Here is a 21,113-nt window from a genome sequence, read left to right on the forward strand (position 1 = left end):
CACAACATATTTTACATTCCAGGCCTGTAATGTTTTTTACTCTATATTCAACTGTAACACGTGTGATTGTGTTTTGTGCTGAGCCATATGAAAACATTTATTTCTGCTAATCACATTGCAAAAAAATCCTTTGCTATAGGCAAACAAAAATCTATTTTACCTTTATAGTGAGCTGTTCCTAGTAAAACAGGATTGATGTTTAAGTTGCAGCTTCCCGATAAAGAATGAACTGGCTGCAGGAGGAACAGGGGCAGGAATATGGGTGATGTTTTGCAGAGGGATGGGAGTCTGCAGCCAGCCCCGGAGAAAAGACGCCTGCTGGAGCCAGGCCTGTCTGCCGGACTGAAAGCCTCTTTCTCCCCCTGTGGACCCATGCTGCTTTCTCTTTATCCCAGCTTCTTTAAATGAGTTTATCACGCCATGAGGGTCTGCGCTGCCAAAATGTAGCGTTTTGCCCCCTTTGTGTGTCTGCAGAGCCTCAATTGAGTCTACATTTATTATTTTGACCTTTCGCTACAGCCTCAGAGAGAAGCTTCTGTGCACTTTTGCGGGACCGAGGAGACACGTTTTTTTTCTCCCTCCTCCTCCTTTTTAAACTTTTGTTCCAAGGAGCTGACAAGAAACCGAGCTCCAGGGGGAATATTGAATGAAAATAAAATTCAATTAGGACACGGCCTTGTGAAAATATGGGGGAGCCGCCGTGTGAAGATCACACAGAGAAGAAGGAGCCCTGCGATGATTTGAGCGGCACAAGAAAGAGCTCATTAACCACATTTGCTCTGCTGTTTCTCTTTCAAGTCTAAAATGTGGTTTTATGTGTTACTGATTATTTCAATTGGATATAGGTGATGAACACACCATGGGCAATAGCAGATCATTCTTACAGATATATATATTTTTAAGCTTTCTGACATTTATTAATCTCTAAAACAAGTCTTTAACTGTGGCAAAAGGTCAATTTGTTAGAATGAGTGGGTATTTTAATGTGAGTGAAACACAGAAAATGTAAATATTTTCCACTACCTGTCTGTTTTTACTAACATTATTTTACTTGACGTTAAAAGTGTCATTTAATTCTCAGTAGCATTAAGTCAAGTGCTCATGTGCAGACGACCTGGAGCATTTCAATGCAACAGGCTAAGTAATTATTTTCAGCGCTTGTACTTAAGCGTGTAACAACACATGAGCCCCACCTACTGGTGTGAAGCACACATTGCTGGCTAAACTGAATCCACTTGTTGAGTTTATCGGTTTTCGATAGGGAGCCGACACTATTTACTGCATTTCATGTATGTTTCATAGACACTGTTAGAGATCAGCCTCAACAGGAGAATTGTATGCAACCTCATCTTATTACATGTGTAAGGAACAGCCCAGTTACTTGATCGGGGAGATGCTCCGCTTCTTCCTCATGTGTTGTGTAGATTTTATAGGGTGTGCAAAGTTAAAAAGTTTCATCAGTCATCCAGCCGAAAACTTCTAGGGCACTGTGTTTTCTCATGATATCACAGGCTCCACATTTGTATTGTAGATTATTTCAGAGAGAGGCTGAAAAGAGGAGCTGCAGCAATTGACAGTCTATGTGAGTATAAGTGTCTGTGTGCTTAGAGGTCCATAGCTGCAGTGATGAAAACCAATCTAGAGCTTTATTCGTAAAATATACACATGGAAAACGTCTGCCTACAAAATGAAGACAAACATTTGACAAAAGGAAAAAGGCAAAGTCAGTACAAGTCATCGGCAGATTCCTCCTATGACACACTGGCTATAACACGGTTATCATATAGTGTTCACCTACACACCCACCTGTACCTCAACTGCATCTGATTTATACTGAGCCTCAGCAGCTTCACTCTGAAGACGAAGACACTGCTGTGCTCTCAATCACTGTGTCAGATCCAAACTCATACAGACATGTTCCACTACAGTCAGGTGTTTTGCATCATTCAAGTTGTTATGGAAAAGATAATGACCCAGTAATATCAGGATCTGAGTCTTCTTGTCTGAGCTCTTCATCTGATCTCTTCTAATTATCCTGGAAATCGGCCTTTCTCTTCTCCACAAATGCCGTCATGCCTTCTTTGCGATCATCCTGCAGGAAACACACACACGCACACACTATGAGCGCACTGTCAAAAGCAGAGTCTACTGTCCTCTCTCGCTGTCGGGTGGGCTCTTCTACTTACCGTAGCAAAGGTGGAGTGGAATAAGCGCTTTTCCAAACGGTTCCCCTCAGCCAAAGTCAGCTCAAAAGCTTCAGTGACACACGAGGAACAAGTCAGTCAAAACAAACGTAATCAGTTCGATACGGTTTGAAATATCCAACTTTTTACACAAGCTTTACACACCTGCGTTAACAGCCTCTTTAGCCATAGAAGAGACCAGTTTGGAGTTGGCTGCAATTTTTTCCCCACATTTAACAGCTTCAGACACCAGCTGGTCCACAGGATAAACTTTACTCACTAAACCTGAGGAGCGAGAAGCGAATGAAACATCATATCCCATCTATAGTAAGATGCATGTGTACGATCCTTATTTACTTAAGTAAGGTGTCAAAACTATAACGTAAAAAAAAAAGTACAAGTGTTTCAAAACTCTACTTTCACTAGTAGTACAGTACTTAGTTACTTTATATCGCTGCCGTTACCTGATTGTTTGGCTTCATGAGCATTGACCTTGTCTCCTGTTAGAACCATTTCCATCGCCAGGGACTTGCCCACTGCACGAGTCAGGCGCTGGGTGCCTCCGGCCCCTGCAGGCAGACACACGTGATAAACAGCTGCACCGACAGCAAGACTCTGGTAACCTTAGTATGAGGAAATGAATGGTGAACACGGAAAGAAAGGAGATATAAATGAGTTTTTACCAGGGATGGTCCCCAACAGGATCTCTGGTTGGCCGAACTGCGCCTTCTCTCCGGCGTAGATGATGTCACACATCATGGCCAGCTCGCAGCCTCCACCCAGCTGAACAGAGTCAAACACGGAGGAAGTGAATGAGATTTATTTTCATCGTTTCATACCAGATTTTTATTTATTTTTTATCTTGAACTGATAAAATACTGTGCATGATTGGTAAAAGCAATATAGTCAAAAGTATGTGGATGCCCATGTCTTTTTAGATCTACTCTACATGAAGGAAAAATTATAATAATAATAATAATTACTCTTTTGGAACTAAGCTTCTATTGTTTTCTGGAAAAAATGGTGGGTGTTTAGATTTCTTCCTCATTGATATTCTGTAGCTTTGAAAGGTTTTCATTGTCATTTAAATTTCTTATCTGTCATAAATCACACTACCTCCCCTCAGTTGAAAATATAAACAAAATGTAAAAAAGGGACACTCACAGCAAATCCATTGACAGCTGCAATGACAGGTTTCCTCACAGTGGACACCCTGTTCCAATGAGCCAGGAAGTTTCCACCATAACATTCCTGGAAGGTTCGATTCTGCATCTCTTTAATGTCTGCTCCAGCTGAAAAAAAATTAGGTTTAGGTCAGGTTTACCGCTGACACATCATCTTGAACAGATTATTATATCGTTTTTTTAAATATAACCACTTGGTTCCCTCACCAGCGAAGGCTCGGTCACTGCCGGTGATAACGATAGCTCCGACATCTGCGTCAGCTTCGAAAGAGTCCAGGGCTCGTCCCAACTCCGTCATCAGCCCATCACACAGAGCGTTGAGAGCCTTCGGCCGGTTCAGCTGGATGAAACCCACGTTGTTCTTCTCACCTCGCTTATCCACCAGAATATACTCATACTGACCGCCTGTGTGAAGGAGGAACAAACACCTTTAATTTAGTAATTTAGACTAAATGTATTGAAAAAACATAGAACATAATAATCATATTATTTAATTTTAGCCTTTTTAAGACCTCACAGAAACATTGTATGGGAAAAGAAAGTTATATTTTATATAACTGCCTATGGAAAGTGACAAAATATTAAGGATTATTATAATTTCAATTCAATAGATTTTAATGCCTTGTCTAGCCTTTTAGAGAAAACTAATGTCAGTGCTTTTCCAGATTTGTAGACCCTGCGAGCTGCTTGTTTGCCGACGGGACAACTGCTTCCTGGTTGGTGGTGTAGCCTTTCACCCAGGTGACGGGTCACCAAAGATGTGTCAGAAACGTTGGTTTCATAAGGACATGTTAAGCCCTGGTCAATCATTGACGAAAAGGTGAAGGATCTACACTAACAGCTTTGTGTTCAGGCTTCAAAGAGACTGTGGAGGTCACTGATACATCTTGTAAGGCAAAGGTACAAGACTGCTTCTATGTATGTTAGGCCACAAAAAAAAGTAACATTTATTTTGGCTTCTCCAAGATTTTGTAGAATTTCTATGTATAACGACAAACGTGTCTCCAGAAAAACCTCTAAATCAAAGCTTCAAGTCCTGGCCAGGTGTTGAGGTGACCCTCTCTGAAGGTGATTTATGAGATTGAGGAACCTGCTCAGATATCCACAGTTTATGACAGCCAAGGAAACTGAGTTTTGGACGAATATAATGATTTCTTTAATTAGTTTGTCATGCTTGAAACTAAGCTCAGCCTGCAGGGGTTCATGAGAGCTTGGTGCTATATAAAATGAAAATTATTATTTTAAAGTGCTCTGTGTAACCAATATAGAAATCATGATTAACGTTAATTAAATGGTGTGTACCTACTTCTCCAGGTGTTTCAGATGAGAATCGGCCAAAACTATTAAACACATAAGTATTAAAGAACAAGCTCTACTCTTGACCATCAATGCAAAATAACATGTCACATTTCTGCTTATATGGTAGATTCAGGATTTAATTGTTTCGTTTTATATGTTGTATTATATTAGTTTTGAAAATGTCTTTCTTGCCCTGAATAGTTTTCAGCTCTGAATTACATAAATAAATCACACGCCCTCCAAATCCCGCACGTGATCTATGTGTTAGGAGTGTAAACACTATTTCAGGGGGGAATTGATCTGTACACTGGCTGGTCCTCAGGTCGTAACACAGGCAAACAACATGACGTTAACACTGCTGCTGCTGCTGCACATGCGTCTCCCAGTGGTGGCGCATGTTTTCTTGACATTGGAGCAGCAGTAACATGGAGAATGACCCCGGGTCCTCTATCTCTCCACCCCCTCACCTGAGCTGTAGAGCCGGGCGGCGGACAGGGCGCTCATGGCGGCCGGAGCTCGGCTGCAGGGCTTCAGGAGCATCGCAGCACTTCTGCAGAGGAAAGCCATGGTGACAGATACGAGGAACTGATGTCAATAATACTGCTGCTGCTGTTCCTGGATCTGTGGTTGCTGCTGCTGCTACTTCCTGCTGCGTCTTCTTCTCCGGTGGGGTCATTCATGGGGCGGCACGGTGTCGCCACCTGGTGTCTGCCGAGGGTAGAACAGGGAAAATCTGCTATATTAGTGATGTGTCCTTCCGTGTCGAGGCTTCGGAGCGTGTGTCGAGTAATCCACATCGCTTCTGCCGATGAGTGAACCAATTGGATGGAAAGCTTCAATGCTTCATGAAGCTTCATCTCGCCATCACTACATAATATTACTACAACTACTAGTAATGGTAATAATATTAATGCACAGGATGATGATGACAAAAAAGCAATTATGCATTTCCTCCTGTGGCCTGCATGTGTTTGTTGATGAGGTGTCATGTTATAATGTGTTAACTAATAATAATAATAATAATAATAATAATAATAATATAATAATAATCAGCATCAACAGCATCCTCATATTTCTCAAATTATTAGGGTCCGAGCACTGACAGGCACTGACAGATAGTGAGGCCTATTGAAATTGGAAGGATTATTATTATTCAGGCAAATGAATTGGCTTTTTGAGGGCTTTAACATGCTCAAATTCCTACCAAAATTTGCAGAACATTAGAAAGTGGAGAAAATGCGCACCTCCTGCGCAGAAGCGGACTGCGCACGATGGTTTTTACAGTACTTTGAAGTATCCTGAAAGGATCTTTCACAATGAAAATGTTGGACTTGACTTTGAAAAAATCAGTATAGGCAGTCAGAGAGGTCCTGAACACAGGCATATCAGTCTCTCTCGGAACTTATTGAGCAAAGTGTTTTTACAGTACAGTGAAATATCCTGAAATGTCAAGTGGAACTTCCTCCTAAATATATATATTTTTAATTTCATTTTCTTTTTTTCCTGAAATGATTAATGGATACACATATTAAGATTGGAATCAACCATAGAATCCGAATGTGAGATAAATGTCTCTCTCATTTAAACTATAGGACAAGATGTGGGATATACTTGAATATTCCTGATGTTGTGAAGAGCTCAACACATCAACATGTCATCCTCATTAAATTAATCTGAGGACCTCACTGGAACAAAGATGGAGAATAATAAAGACAAACTTGATATAAAAAACAAATTCAAACCGATATTAAATAACAAGGATCTTTGAACAGGGCCCGTCCCCATCTGACTGTACCGAAGAATCTTGTGTTCTCTCCAGTGAGCGCGCATCGCTTTCCCACCGTCATCCGCATGAACGAGCCTGCATCCATCGTTCGTGTTACTCGCCTCTTCTCTCTCCTGCTTGTACCAAAACATAAACAAGGACAACAACACACGGGGACAAGGTAAACACCAACCATCGTTATTTACATGTAGGAACTATGCATGTTTTTTTAAATGGTGGGATTCATCCTGGCTACAGCCTAACAGCGCACAGGCTCGTTTATGAGGATGCAGTCAGACGAGCAATATGCATTTGCCTTGTCCGCGCATTCATACAAAAATGTGATTGGAACAATATTTACCTGGAAATATGAAAATATCTCAGTTACCTGCTGGACCTCAACAAGGCATTTCTACTGGCCTGTAGCCACTGGGAAATGTAGCCCCCTGTGCCTTTAATTCATAATCAGCCATATATGATGTTGTTTCATGTGTACTGGATGAAGGCTGGTTTCTCTGCTGAGCATATTCCCTTTTTATAAACTGACCTACTTACACAGAGAAGGGCTATTTACATAGAAGACATATCATGATCCACACAATACCACTGCACACTGTGAGGATGTCCGTCATTTATTGAGCAGCAGTAAGCTGGGTTCCTCTGTGCTGTTGAGCACATATAATCATACACAGACGGTTATATTCCAAAACTCTTAGACATAATTCCCCCCCCCCCCCCCCCCATCATTTCCCTTTTAAAGGTGCAGCATCACCAACACAGTTGAGTATCAAATGTGCTTCTCTGCTTCATCACGTCTTCTTCTCTCTGCTCAGATGTCAGGAATGAACCAGGTGGTTGCTACATTCTGGACGTTTCTTCTGCTCGCTGCGTTCCTGTGTGAGCCCGCTCTGTCCAAGGGAGGTCGTGGAGGGTCCCGGGGCTCCTCCCGGGGCTCCCACTCCCGCAGCTCCACAGCGGGGAGTCACCGGGCAGGAGGCGGCTATGGTGGGAACCGCTCTCGCTTCAGGCCGGGGGGGCGGACCTCTCCTGTGAGGGTGGCAAGTGCGGCAGCAGCAGGGGCTGCCGTGGCGTTGAGTGCAGACAAATGGTACGCCTCTGCCTACCGCCGCAGCAACACCGACATCTCAGATGACGACCTGGATTTCTTTAACAGGACCAATTACTTTTATGCCCAAATGTCAGGATCCACTCAAAATGGATCTTCACTCTCTCAGCTGGTTTCTATCCTTATAGCAACGTTTTCCCCAAAATATGGGCTGTTACTGGACAGTATACTGTAGATGTTCACGTGTTTTTTTTTAAAGATAACTTCCTGATTTGGTTTAGGACTGAGCCTCTGTTTTGGATCTGACTATAATGTGCAGGACTGACTGGAACCTGCGCTGGGAAGTCCAGTGAGTGTCGTTACCCAGTGGTGAAAGGACAATATGATCCCAAAAGAAAGAAGAAAAAAAAACATCATTGTACTGTATGTTTCTACACATATACACGTATAGAGGATAGCAATGTATAGAGGATACCAATGGACAGATGTACATAACCAGGACGGTATTATTCATTGTGACATTTCACCAGTCAAACAGTGCACATTGGTCAAATGTATTGAGTCTGTGAGTGAGATTCTATACATCTTGATCCCTGTATCGAATTAAAGAAAAGTTCTTCACTAGACTACTGGTCACCAGTTTAAGCTGTACTGCCAAACTCAAATATATCTAAATTATAACTGTATTTTCTTTAACTAAATAAAAGAAAGCAAAGTGAGCAACCACGATCGCTAATGTGTACAACTGAGGTAAATTATTTCATGTATTTGCAGATTTGGGTCAAAGAATAGGACGTGCAGCAGTTTGTGTAAAACACTAAAGCACGTCATTTAGTAATTCCTCCTTTGTCCTTAGAGTGAAAAATTTGTATATTTCTCAATTTGTCAATTCAACCAGCAAAACGTTATTTTACTGCATCTCTTCTGCAAAATGTCTGAGCAATTTGAATGATATGCAGTGGTGGTCACTAACGCGGCTGTAAAGACCATTCTCCACAATAATATAGGGTACTGTATACAGGGAAAGCTAAACAGCATTTTGCTTCATTCACCTCAAATCATTGTGCGATTCACACCCTTTTATACTGTATCACTGAAATCATTCCTCAGACCAGTGTGGGTATCCCGTCATGGTCGGAGAAACACTCGAGAACAGCTGCTCTCACTGTTACGTTTTTGAACGTTTTGTAGAGCCTGGCCATCATCCAAGAAGAGCTTTTTACCTGCAGTACAAACTCAGGAGCAACAGACTGTTCCGTATTTATAAGTGCACTATATTATATGCTACTACACTAATGTACATAGTAAAAAAGAATTTGTTATCACTGTCTTTATGCTAATAAATATCCAGTTTACACCATGTCAGATTTCTTCCTCATGTGCAAAATGCAAAGCGGAAAAAAATCGTTTTTGTACAGAGGACACAGTTGTTGAATTTTTTACATCATCGATGAACAAAAGAGAATTTATCATGTCCTCAAAATGTCAGAGACATGAGGACAGAGTGGGACAATATTTCCTGGAGGAAACCTTTGTGGTTAAATAGGAATCTTTTCCGGTTGAGGACAAAATCCTGCAACAGTCTCTGGTCGTCTGCTTTTTAAACGGCTCAGCTCAGTCCAATATGACTCGTCCCAGCTCTCCTTTCCTGAAAGCTCGGATGAAATCGTAAGCTGCTGCTGTGTAGTTCGGGATGGTCACTGTGATGTTGCCTGGGGAAAACGGAGAAGAAACATTTTAAATACAAAGATACGAAGCTGGTTATACAGTCAAACTGAAGAGAAAGTGCATATATTTCTATAGACATCAGACATTTCTATAGACTTGTCAGGTTGTTTGCTGTCTTTCCAGTGCTAGATATGGTCCTTTGTAAAAGTCAGTCCGATTACTCTGTTAGTGTTATTTGCACAGACAGCTGCAGGTGATGGCTCTAACTTTATATTCACAATTGAACTGAGAGAAAGCAGCGACTCATTCTATAAGCAGCAGGAGAATCTCTAGGATTAGTATTTTCTTACCAACTCCAGTGATGGCTTTGACCCGTTGTGTCTTTCTGAGTTTTACAGCGATGCGTTTGAGAACATGCTGGATGTCATCACTGGGCTCAGGGAGGCTGTATTTTTCCACGTAACTGCACATGAACACAAACATATAGGAAACAATCACAGTGATGAGTTTAAGTTAACACACTGATCACATGAAACATCAGACCGTATGAGAGACGATTCACACCTGAACTTTTCCTGCCTGTTCAGAGAGTAGAGTAAGTAGTCAGCTATCACATCTTCACCGACTAAATGGTCCAGTATAGTTCCTGGAGAAGGAAAGACAAATATATGTTCAGTTTTGAAAACAAATGCGACGGATATTCCACTGAACTCAAAGATTCCATAAAGCTGTTTCCTGAATCTCACCACATAAAGCCAGCTTCATGCCTGTCTCAACACTCTCGATCTTAGGAGGCAGGACTCCTGGCGTGTCCAACAGGTGCATTATGGGTCGCTCGCACACCTGAGGACAAACGTTGAAACAAACACTTTACAGATGCAAAATAAAATGAAGCCATGAACACAGATCCACAAACATGGCTTCTACGCTCACCTGAATTCTAGTCAGAACCGCTTTAGTTATACCAGGCTCTCCACCCACTCGAGATGCACGACCTGGAATTGGTGTAGAATTACAATATTTATAAGTATGATACTAAATCAATTTCCAACAACTCTCAACTATTTTACTGATACAAACCTTTTTTCAAGTTCGTTCTCCTTAATGAGTTAATAAGAGATGACTTCCCCACATTGGGGACTCCAATCACCATCAGGCAGTAATTTGGGTTCTGAAAGATTTCATAACAAAAGAAAAAATTAAAATAGACGATTTATTGGAATTTAACCCGATATCTTCAAATATATAATACATACAAAGTCGGAAAAAAATGATTAAGCTCCAGTGAGGAAAAAGATAAGAAGGCTTGCTATTTTTACAGATACGTCATATATCTTATTCATCTTATTGCAGATACGTTGGTAATGTTGTACATGTTACACAATAAGAAACAAGAAATAATCTTAAAGGTTTTTCTGCATTGGCTGTGTAATTGTCTACCGGCTTTTAGATGATTTAATTCAAAGTTGAAATGACCTAGAACATTTGATTAAATACCTCGTCTCTGTTAAAACGTGGTCCCAACCCTATAATTTCCAGCACCATCGGCACCAACTACAGAGAGAAGAAGGGAAAAAACAGGAATAACACATTCATGGTCAGAATTTTAATTCATAATAACTGAAGACAAACTTCTGCAAATGTTTGGTCGATGAGGACCTCGACCTTTTTGATGCTGTCATCTCTCTGCTTCAAACAGTCTGTGAACAGAACGTTCTGCACCCCATCTTTTTCCAGCTTCTTCAGGATCCTCTGCAGGGTAAAGGTACAGCGGTTGTTTTGTGTTGAATTTGATGCTAATGACATTTGACATTACTCACATTAAAAAGCAGCATGATTTCTACCTGCTTGTTTGTCATATCCGCTAGGTCCATCTTGTTGAGAATGAGCACATGTGGCCTAACGTCGAGAGTCTCCTGAAACAAAGGGTTCCTTCCAGAGAATGGGATGTGCTTGACGTTAAAGAGAAAGCTTTGCATTTAACATCTTCAGTAAACAGCAGCAGGGTCGGATTAATGCAGTTCCTACTAGAGACTCTGTGCAATGTCTCTGACTTTTATTTGCTACAATAAAATCCTGGTGATTATAATCAGAGGGATGATTTGATTTAACACCGTATTTTAGGAGTATGCAACATATAAGCACAAAATAGTATTAATCAAAGAATGATTCGAGATTGGAGTACTATGTTTAGCAACTGTGTTGAGCCACTGGTATTAAAGCCTCGAACTTAGCTTGAAATACATTTTGGGTGTCATCTTGGCCTGCAGTCTTAGCATGGATGAATATATTCAACCAGTGCATTGGAGTGTTTTAATAGCTCAGGGACGTCTCCGAGTTCACATCATCATTTCATCCTGCTTAAAATACTGCAATGCTCTGATTTTGATTCAGATTTTTTATATTCAACTTGATCAAACTTCACTTTTGTTCATAAGCAATGCTAAGAAAACATCCCTTGAATTCTTCACTTCTTTTTTGCACAAATGCAACAGTTGTTTAATTTAGACTTTAAAACGATTTTAAGAGAGGTTCTATCTAAATAAAGTTATTAATAAAATAAATGTTTTAAAAAAAAGAGGATATTCTGGCATCATGTATTTCTATGATACAGTCCACTTTCTTCAGACTGGCTCTCATCTGCTTCAGTCCTACAAACAGTGAGATGAAAAAACCATTGTTAACATTTATCATACATGTGTCGCGTCGTGTATATGACCTGTTAGAAGAAGCTGTCACCTTTAGCCATGTGTCCGGGGAACCAGTGAGCCACCTCCCGGCCGCCGAAGTCAAACACGGATCTGAACTTGTCGACATGACGGAGACAGTGGAACAGTTTCATGGCTCCTGGAGAAAACTACACCTCAGTTTCAGTAATGTCCTCATTCAATATTCTACATCTAAATAACCTCCAAGCTGCGAAAGCACTGGACATACTGGTGTGCTACACTGTTTACACGCCGACTGGAATCCACCGCCAAATCATTGTTCCGCTCTTATACTTCTTCTTCTTGTTTTGTCCCCCTTCAGTTATGGGTTAGTGGGCGCACGTCTGCCCTCCACAGGATAAAACATGAATTACTCTCATTACTTTCTGGAACACAGACTGTGGAATGTTGGCCAGAGATATTTGAAGGTTGTGAATAAAAGGGTTAGTTCACCCAAAAATGAAAAGCCACTCATTATCTACTCACCACTATGCCGATGGAGGGGTGGGGGAAGTGTTTGAGTCCACAAAACACTTTTGGAATTAAAGGTAAACAGCGTTGCAAGTGTGTTAACAGTGTGTCCTCAGAAGGACAACACAAAATGTGGGTGTCATGTTTACATCGCTGCAGATCCAAGTGACCACTGATTACAAGGATGTTGTGAGGTTTTTTTTGTCCATTGTGAGAGGGACTTTCGTCGGAGGCCTCCCAGGACACAAATATGTTTTCTTTGGGTGGAGTAAAGTCTGTGAGGTCACTGTCATAGGAACACTGTACTGTCTAGCTTTATAAACATGTGGAGGGTTAAACAGTTGCACAAAGGAGAAACTAACAAGCACCCACACTGACATGGCACCATTGCTCCACTTCATCTTTTCATTAATCTTCAATGGTTTAATTATAAAATGACTTTTTATACAAATATTATACCCAGAGATCTGACAAACATTTATTTTCTTTTATTGACTTCCTGTTTTCATAGACAAAGTCAGCGCTCAACCTCAGAATCACAAAATGAGTCACAGACCACATTCACACTCAAAACAGAACAGAGAGAAAATCCACTGTCATCAAGCTTCTCGGATTATAGAATCTTCAGACTTATTTCTTCTCATCTAAACCTTCTGAGTTGACCCTGAGTGTTTTTCTTGCGGAATACTCTTGGTATAGTAATAATACATGTATAATATAAGGCCACAAACTGTGTCTCAGCATCCATGTTGCTGCTCTCAGCTGGATGCTTACACCGTCAATCCAAGTCACAGTAGGTTTTGCTTCATGAAATCCACATACACATGCTCCTTATTACATGGCATTTTTTAGATGTTTGTGTCTGTAAGTTTTTCACTTGACCGCTTTAGCATGTCATTTTAATGACACATTAATTCAAACACTAATTCCTTCATATTCTTCAACACTTTTCTAAAACCACTTACATTTCACCTTATAATTCAAAAGGAATCAAGAGTAGTGCAAATGATAAAGAAATGTGTTAATTATCAATTAATTGACAAGATGCACTTCTAAGTGATATTAACTTTGAGAATATCTCAAAGTTAAAATCAATTCATAATTTGAAAACTTTATAAAATTCAGTCTTGAAATCAAACTCTCTCCTTGAAAATCCCGGCATTATTACAACATTATTACAAATCAGATTTCTAAGTGTATACTTTCAAAGTTCATTTTGTCTCATTCTTGGGGACTTTCCAGTTTTTAACGTGACAAACATATATGCACAGCAGCTTCCACACAATCAACTCTGACATCAGTGTTTGACAAAGTCAAAGATAAATCTGTTAAATCTCTTCTTGTCAATGCAGCATTATTCTTCTAAAGCTTGGACTTGAGCGGCTCACTGACGTTGGAGTAGAGAGAGATGAGCCGATCAGCTTCTCTCCACCCAGTGAGTAGAGCTCCATGGACGGTGGAGTAGTAGCAGGGATGAGTAGCCTCTCCAGCGAACAGCACCTGCAGGGGCTGAGACACACAGAATATTCAGGAACAGGATTTTGATTATGTGCGAGCTAGTATGCATATATCTGGGGTTATGAACATGTAAGTACTTTTGACTGGGATCCCTTCCAAGGTAGGGGCTCCCTCATGTTCTCCAGGTCCTGCTCCGAACAGCCTTTTCCAGGGTAACTGTAGGAGCCGCATGTCCAGGGGTCATGGAACCACTGGGAGCGCAGGACTCTCCTCGGGCTGATGGTCGGGTTCCCTTAACACACACACACACCAGTTGTTCTAAAGATGCCGACAGATTATATTTAAATAACCAAGGCTCGGAGGCATTTTTTTTGACAATATAAAGAGGAACTAATGATCCTTCAATGGAGGGGCATTGTGAAATAATAAGACTCACCTGTAAACCTACGGATGAGTTGTGTGACAGCATGTGTGACCTCTTGTTCAGTCAGTGTCTCCATGTGCTCTGACTCATGTCCAGCTATCCAGCCACACAGCACATGTCCATACCTGAGGGTTTAACCACAAGCAGGACAATGCACCATCAGTCAATGCAATTAATTATGGCCTAAATTAGTGATGTTCATCATTAACCATTTAACTGTGAACCGACAATATGAATTTTGACTATTTATACTACGCTTCACTTCACGGTACTATCTTAGCAGGTATTCTTTGACGTGGGTCTCACAGGTACCAGCCTGTCCCCAGACTGACTCCACAGCATGTTGACATGTTTGTATTTCTGAATAAATAGCAGTAGAAAAGCAGTCTGCTGAGGACTGAGTAGGCCTGGCCATCGTGGCCGTGTGAACACTCACAGCTGAAGCGGCAAGTTATACCCATGTCTGCTTGCCTAAGATGCTTAAAACTAAAAACTTGTTATTTAACCGACTACGTTTTTCCTGAGTGTGACAGACAGGTCTTTGTATGTATGAGTGAGAGAGAGAAAGATGAAAATGAGTGTTGATTATCAGTGAGACAATTTTGCTAGGCAAGCATCATGGATGTTGACCTTTCAGTGGGTTTCAGCACAGTGAAGCCAAACAGCTTCTTTATCCAGGATCCCTGAATGTCTAGCACCGTGTCCACAACAGCATCCTGAAGAAGAGCATTAGAAAAATCACAGTTCAAACGTTTGTATGTGTTAAGATGATTTTTGGCCAACTACTGGAAAACATGTCAAATATTTGATGGAAGTGGAATGCTAATAAATCAATATTCAATATTCAAGCATGGCTGGAGCACAAGGTGTTTTTTTTCCATTCATCCACTGACTTAACATCTCACCTCATCTTCCCATATAAGGTGGATGACCTCACAGTCAGCGTCCCACCACGGGGAATCGAACTCCACAAATATTTTATTATTTGTTCCGAAACCCAGTCTCTGGACGGAGTGCAGCTTGTGCAGCGGCAGAGGAGGATCAAACAGAGTTGAATGGTGCTTCTTCAGGTATCCTGGGAAAACACGCCAAACCAGAACAAGTCACGCTATGATCATTGCTGAACAGCCTCAATACATGTTGCTGAAGAATCAAACAAAACAGCAGTCAATAAAAGATTATTTTTACAAATAGAAAATACAATGTTAATTTTGTTTTTAAAAGCACTTTTATAAGAACATGACATACAATGATAAATGAATCATGCAACACTGACTGGTTATCGACGATCCTAACCAGAGTGACCACTCTAACCAACCAGTACATTTGAACTCTCAGCAGGTGATCCTGATATTGCATTCGAAATAATTTGAGATCATATTTTCATGAGGTCACTGTGACCTTGACATTAGACCTTTAGCCACCGAATTCTAATCTCAACATCCTTGAGTCCGAGTTACCGTTTATACAAATTATGGCATTCTTGAGATATCATGTTCACATGAACGGGATGGTCAGACGAACGTACCAACATCTATTAAATGGACAGACAATACCAACACATACTGCTTTTGCCACTGGCGGTCGCAGAAACAGAGGCATAAAAAAAGTCCATGTGTCTCTCTCTGTGTGTGTGTGTGTGTGTGTGTGTGTGTGTGTGTGTGTGTGTGTGTGTGTGTGTGTGTGGTAGGATACAGACTGTGACTGAAACACAGTTCCATCACAGCCCCACCCAGCATCAACCTGAGTGTAAATCTAATAAACAGAAGTTCAAAAGTTCAAAAACGTGTATATCAGAATCATTGCATAATAAAGTGCTATTAAAAAATGTATGACTGATTAGTAATTTAGTGTTGTAGGCATATGAGTTTACCTAGAGGTACTGTGACAATAACATGGTCCGCAGTGATCTTCTCCCCATCATCACACTCAACTTCCACAGGGTTTTCTCTCCTCTCCGAGTTGCTCCAGTGGACACGCCGCACAGGCCGACTGTACGTCACCAAACCACCGGGAAGCTCCGATATCAAGTTTTTGACGAGACCTTCGAAGCCGCTGCATGAGGAGAGAAATAAATGTTATCAATAGAAATCAGTTACCTGACAACCTGAATAAAGTACTTTATTATTAATACTCAGGGTTGGTTAGGTTTGTTAGATTTACCAGGGCTCTCACTGAAGTCATCTGTCACCTGTATCTGTCATAATCTACTTTTAACTGACTCCCCTTTCCCCTGGACTAATTTTCTAAAACTAAAATTGGCTTCTTTATCTTTATAACAAGTCTTGGTGCATCTTTAGTTCACTGGCCAAATTAGCAACTGCAAGACATCCCTTTTACTTAGATTATCAATATGTTGAAATAATGATTTAGTATTGCAATAAATGAGTTGCAATAAAATGAGTTGCTGCACTCTATGCATTTCATGTACGAACCCTGGGAATGTACAGTCCAGTCCAGGAAGAGTCTTATAAAGGCCATAGGCCCCCAGGCCCACCTCATCCAAACTGTGGGCCCCGTTAACGCTGCACTCCACCTTCAGCATGTTGCTGATCGTACACAGTTGCAGAGATCTGGTGTTTGCGTCGATATCTTTCCATTTCTCTTCTGATCGTTGTTGCACCTGCACAAAGCCACAGAAGGTCCAGCCATTTCCGACAAACACATTTCCAGAGTTAATATGTTAGTCTCGAAAAAGAAACAAAACGACTGAGTACCTCTGACCGGATGAATTCTCCCATATTGGAGAAGGGTTCTCCTCCTTGATTCGGAAATTCTGAACCTTCATTCAGCAGCTCAGCAAACATCTCCAGAGCTGGAAAGACGTCCTCTGCATTGAGCTTCCGACCTGCATGCATCACATAGCCCACACACCACAGATTAGGGAAAACATCATTAGGTTTACCAACTCAAACCTTACCCACACAACAGTAGGAAGTAACAACCAGACACTAGCTAAATGTCATTAAGCAAAATAATGGGAATAATTTCAAACATAGCTGCAACTTCGGTCAAATAGGATGCTTTTCATGCTCCATTCCAGTTTCTGAACGAATGAGGATGGTTCAAAGTACTCAAGTAAAATATTCCTCATGAATTCAGGAGTCTCAGGATGAACCTTCAATGTTTAACCAACTTTCTGTGCCACAGCAGACTGTTGTAAAACTGGTCTTATCTGAAATCAATAAAGCTCTGTGTCTAAAAGGGGAGGAAACAATAACATGACTATCTACTGCAGGATACATCACTGCAGCCTGCCCCTGCAGCCATGCACCAGGCTGGCACAAGATGGCATTTCATCAAAGTACAGGCCAAGATTTGTTTTTGTTTACTTTGATATAATAAGGACCTTAGCAGAAAAAGGCAAAACCAAACTATGGTCTACCCAAAAAAGACGCATCATATCATACACCATACTATCCCACCAGCAAACACTATACAGTTTACTGAATGGTGAAAGATCTGCGGTGTTGATGTTATTGTTAATGTGTTGGAATGGTGGATTCATATACCAGTCCTACTGTAGGCCATGATTCTTCACCTGAACTGCTGAAGAAGTTGGGAACCCAGGGGGGGTGTCCTCCGACGTCCATGGCCTGGTTTTCGGGGGTGAGGGCCTCTGGGTCCAGGAGTCCGTACTGCTGGGCCAAACAAAACACTGGGTTCTCCTTGCATGGTCCATGGATCCAGTTTGCCCCAATTTCAACTATCCTATCACCTAGAGATGACAAATATACATTAGAGGTTTCAGAAAAGAAGATGGTTATTGTTAAACTGTGTTATTACCTCCAACAAGGAGGTTACTGTATGTATTTTTTATTTTACCCTTGTCTGTTTGTTTGTTTGTTTATAAGCAAGATTACGTTAAAGGTATCGAACGGCTATCCACGAAACTTGGAGGAAGCACATGGGCCAAGAACATTTCCCCCAATTTCTCAGAGAATAATTCATGGCAGAATAATCTGGTTTATTAAGGGGACTGCTATCAATGTAATGTTGAGCAGCCTTCTGGATTTAATGAAACAGTTGGGACTTGGCAGTGGAAAGCACTCTACTTTATACTTGCTCCTTTACAGCTCTTTTATTGCTGTTGTTACCAACAGGGTTATGTAAGTTGAAGGACAGTTGCATAATTCTCTCTTGCATTTATCTGTTAGTTAGTTACAGGATGTACAGCACACAAAACTCGGTCTGGACCTGGTTAAGAAAAAATTAACATATTTAAAATAATACAAGTGAGACAATATTCAGATCTCTCAGAAAAAAAAGATAATCAAATTATGATACCAATATAACATGTATATTTTCTAATGAGAAAATCATGAAATTATTTCATGTTTTCATCATCAATTAATAGAGTTTGACACTATACTTTAACCTTTAATGTGAATATTTATTGGTTTCCCTTGATTTCTATGTCGGAAAACATGGACTTTTAAAATTGTTGGACAGTTTGACAGGTAAAACAATAATGGACACTTTCAATGTTTTATTGCCCACATGTCTTTTCGATTAATAATCAAAATAATCGACTAATAAATAGATAATTCAAGTCAGTTAATAACATTACTAGTATGTGATTTAGTTGCTATGAACGAATCTCTTCAATTTTATTTCGATTATCGCAACTGCAAAGACGAAAACAACGTCTTCACTGTAAAAAACGTAAATAGTTTATTTCTCCTTTTGTAAACAAAGTGCTTGTGAGGGTGCTCGCTCTCGCCTTTTTGGCTTCTTGGACTTTCCGTACTCACCTAAAGCTCCAGTTTTGATTCTTCCTCCGCTCCTCGCTGTCGCCTCCAGTATCCGCACATTGTGAAATCCAGCTTTAAAGAGTCTGTGAGCTGCAGATATTCCGGCTATACCGAATCCTATTATAACTATTTTGGTGTTAACGCTCATTGCCTCCATTGCGTTCCACTCTAGACGTAGGTGCTCCTCTCAGTCTTCTTCTTCTACAGCCATAATAAGTAACAAATCAGATACTGACTTCCGCTCATGGATTTCAAAATAAAAGACTGTTTTAGGGAGCAGGAAGAAAAAGGGTTGAAATACTCATGTGTGTCTGAACTATGTAAAATATATCTTCTAACTGTGTTACCTTAAAAAAAATATTTATTGCAAAACATGAAACTGAACCACCTGAACACAAAACACATACATACATAGGCTACTTGCAAACATAGAAACATTCATACATACACACACACGCACGCACACACACACGCAATGTATATTCCATTGTACAATTGTTTTACCCATGTTACCGTACATTATGATTCTTCCACCACTGGAAAAATTATTTAATAATGTCAGGTTACTGCATTATTACAATAGAATGTAAGCTGGGTCAATCTTGCTTTTATAACAATGTCAAACTTGTTAAACAAACTAAAAACAAGACATTAAGATTACTGCATGAGAACTAGAAACACATTCCTTTATTAATTTTTCTTCTTCATCAGAAACTGGTGCTTACCACAATGCAACATGAAAAGACGACCCAATAACATAACATGCCTCAGGTCACGTAGGGATAACAATATGGATGTTTTTAATTTTGGTGGTTTAAACGGAGGAGTAGTGAGAGATGAGCCGATCAGCTTCTCTCCACCCAGTGAGTAGAGCTCCGTGGACGGTTGAGTAGTGGCAGGGATGAGTTGCCTCTCCAGCGAACAACACCTGCAGGGGCTGTGAGAAACTCTTAGTCATGGAAACAGTTTTCATTACATTTTTTCGCATTTATTAGAGTTCAATGGCAGAATCCTTTTGTTTTAACGTCTCATTATTGTTATTATTTGTGTTATTATAACTTTTTTATGATGTGTCTTAATGACTAAAAATCGAATTTTTGAAAAGCTACATTCAATGTGCTCTACAAAAAACTTCTGGGATAAAGAAACACATTTTTTTTTTACATCTCCCACCTGTAGGTTGTCTATATTTGAAATGTGCGTTTGTGTGTAAATGAAGCCTGTTTGTTTGTGTACCTGTGTTCCCTTCGAAGGCAGCGGCTCCATCATGTTCTCCAGGTCCACAAGTAATGTTCTTTATAATTCTTTGCTTTTGGATTTTAAGCTATATTAGGATTAAGGTGTAAACAGAGACAGTTTCTCTGTTAGAGAAGGAAATTCTCTTCTAATATTAATGGTTTATCTAAATTCTTCTAATAGACCTGTAGTTTATCTACTTGACGGTTAGCTATGTACGAGATAGGTCTTTTAACAGCTCATTTGTTTTGAATACACAAGTATCCACCATCGCTACAACTGTGTACCCATCATCCATATCGTGTTGTGTTCAGCTTTGACGGAAGTGTTCTCCTGTTAGTACAACACGTTTGTGTCGCTTCTACTGTATGTAATGTAATTCATCTTAACTTTCACCCTGACTCAGTATGATTGATGCACACAGAGTACCAAAGGAGATGTGTTGGTAGTAACATTTAAACCAGGATGCTGTGCTCTCAACGCATATATGTGACTATGCAGTATTCTTTCATTAGCAAAGCAGGACAGCAGCTGGAGTGCAGCTGTTTGGTCACAGCCATGGAAACCTAAGTAATGATACTGATGTGTTATGTATTCTCGTTTCTCAGGTTTGTGCTGCAGAAAGATTGCAATATGGTATGTTGGGCATGGAGTGCCTGATAGTGTCAATGTTTAATTCATGGACACTACACATACTGGAAATTAAAAGTAGAATGAAATGTTTTTAGAATTTCTAAATAGTTGACAGGGAATTTACTGTTAGTCGACTTATCAATTCATTTTTTAAAAGCTCATTTCCCCCTACTACTTAGTCTATACGGTTTTTATATTGTGTTTTATTTAAAAACACAATATATGTTGCCCCGATGTGTTTTTGGGGTGACAGACTGCCACCAT

The 21,113-nt window shown here is 40.4% G+C and overlaps 4 protein-coding genes across 4 annotated transcripts; 1 reads left to right on the forward strand and 3 right to left on the reverse strand.

The window, feature by feature from the left end:
• Positions 1–1,627: 1,627 nt before the first annotated feature.
• On the reverse strand, positions 1,628–5,327 carry echs1 (enoyl CoA hydratase, short chain, 1, mitochondrial). Its single transcript, XM_053435962.1, has 8 exons — positions 5,134–5,327; positions 3,575–3,772; positions 3,348–3,475; positions 2,867–2,966; positions 2,648–2,752; positions 2,349–2,468; positions 2,187–2,254; positions 1,628–2,092 (listed from the first exon to the last, which is right to left on the reverse strand). Exons 1-8 carry the CDS (start codon positions 5,231–5,233, stop codon positions 2,027–2,029), a joined length of 885 nt encoding a protein of 294 aa, XP_053291937.1. The 5' UTR covers positions 5,234–5,327; the 3' UTR covers positions 1,628–2,026.
• Positions 5,328–6,111: 784 nt separating this feature from the next.
• On the forward strand, positions 6,112–7,732 carry sprn (shadow of prion protein). Its single transcript, XM_053436925.1, is given in 4 exon segments — positions 6,112–6,118; positions 6,486–6,559; positions 6,562–6,612; positions 7,265–7,732. Coding segments are annotated over 4 exon segments (600 nt in total).
• A 253-nt stretch (positions 7,733–7,985) lies between these two features.
• On the reverse strand, positions 7,986–12,167 carry mtg1 (mitochondrial ribosome-associated GTPase 1). The gene is made up of 11 exons (XM_053435958.1): positions 11,905–12,167; positions 11,750–11,816; positions 11,010–11,112; positions 10,831–10,917; positions 10,663–10,719; positions 10,246–10,336; positions 10,099–10,160; positions 9,912–10,008; positions 9,730–9,811; positions 9,516–9,628; positions 7,986–9,209 (listed from the first exon to the last, which is right to left on the reverse strand). The coding sequence occupies exons 1-11, from the start codon at positions 12,005–12,007 to the stop codon at positions 9,112–9,114; spliced, it is 960 nt and encodes a 319-aa protein (XP_053291933.1). The 5' UTR covers positions 12,008–12,167; the 3' UTR covers positions 7,986–9,111.
• Positions 12,168–12,817: 650 nt separating this feature from the next.
• On the reverse strand, positions 12,818–19,208 carry paox (polyamine oxidase). The gene is made up of 10 exons (XM_053435933.1): positions 18,981–19,208; positions 17,768–17,944; positions 16,944–17,074; positions 16,662–16,849; positions 16,100–16,281; positions 15,132–15,301; positions 14,857–14,942; positions 14,239–14,351; positions 13,940–14,094; positions 12,818–13,853 (listed from the first exon to the last, which is right to left on the reverse strand). Exons 1-10 carry the CDS (start codon positions 19,135–19,137, stop codon positions 13,707–13,709), a joined length of 1,506 nt encoding a protein of 501 aa, XP_053291908.1. The 5' UTR covers positions 19,138–19,208; the 3' UTR covers positions 12,818–13,706.
• Positions 19,209–21,113: the final 1,905 nt, after the last annotated feature.

This window comes from Pleuronectes platessa, chromosome 12 (genome assembly GCF_947347685.1).
Source record: "Pleuronectes platessa chromosome 12, fPlePla1.1, whole genome shotgun sequence".
NCBI classification, from domain to species: Eukaryota; Metazoa; Chordata; class Actinopteri; order Pleuronectiformes; family Pleuronectidae; genus Pleuronectes; species Pleuronectes platessa.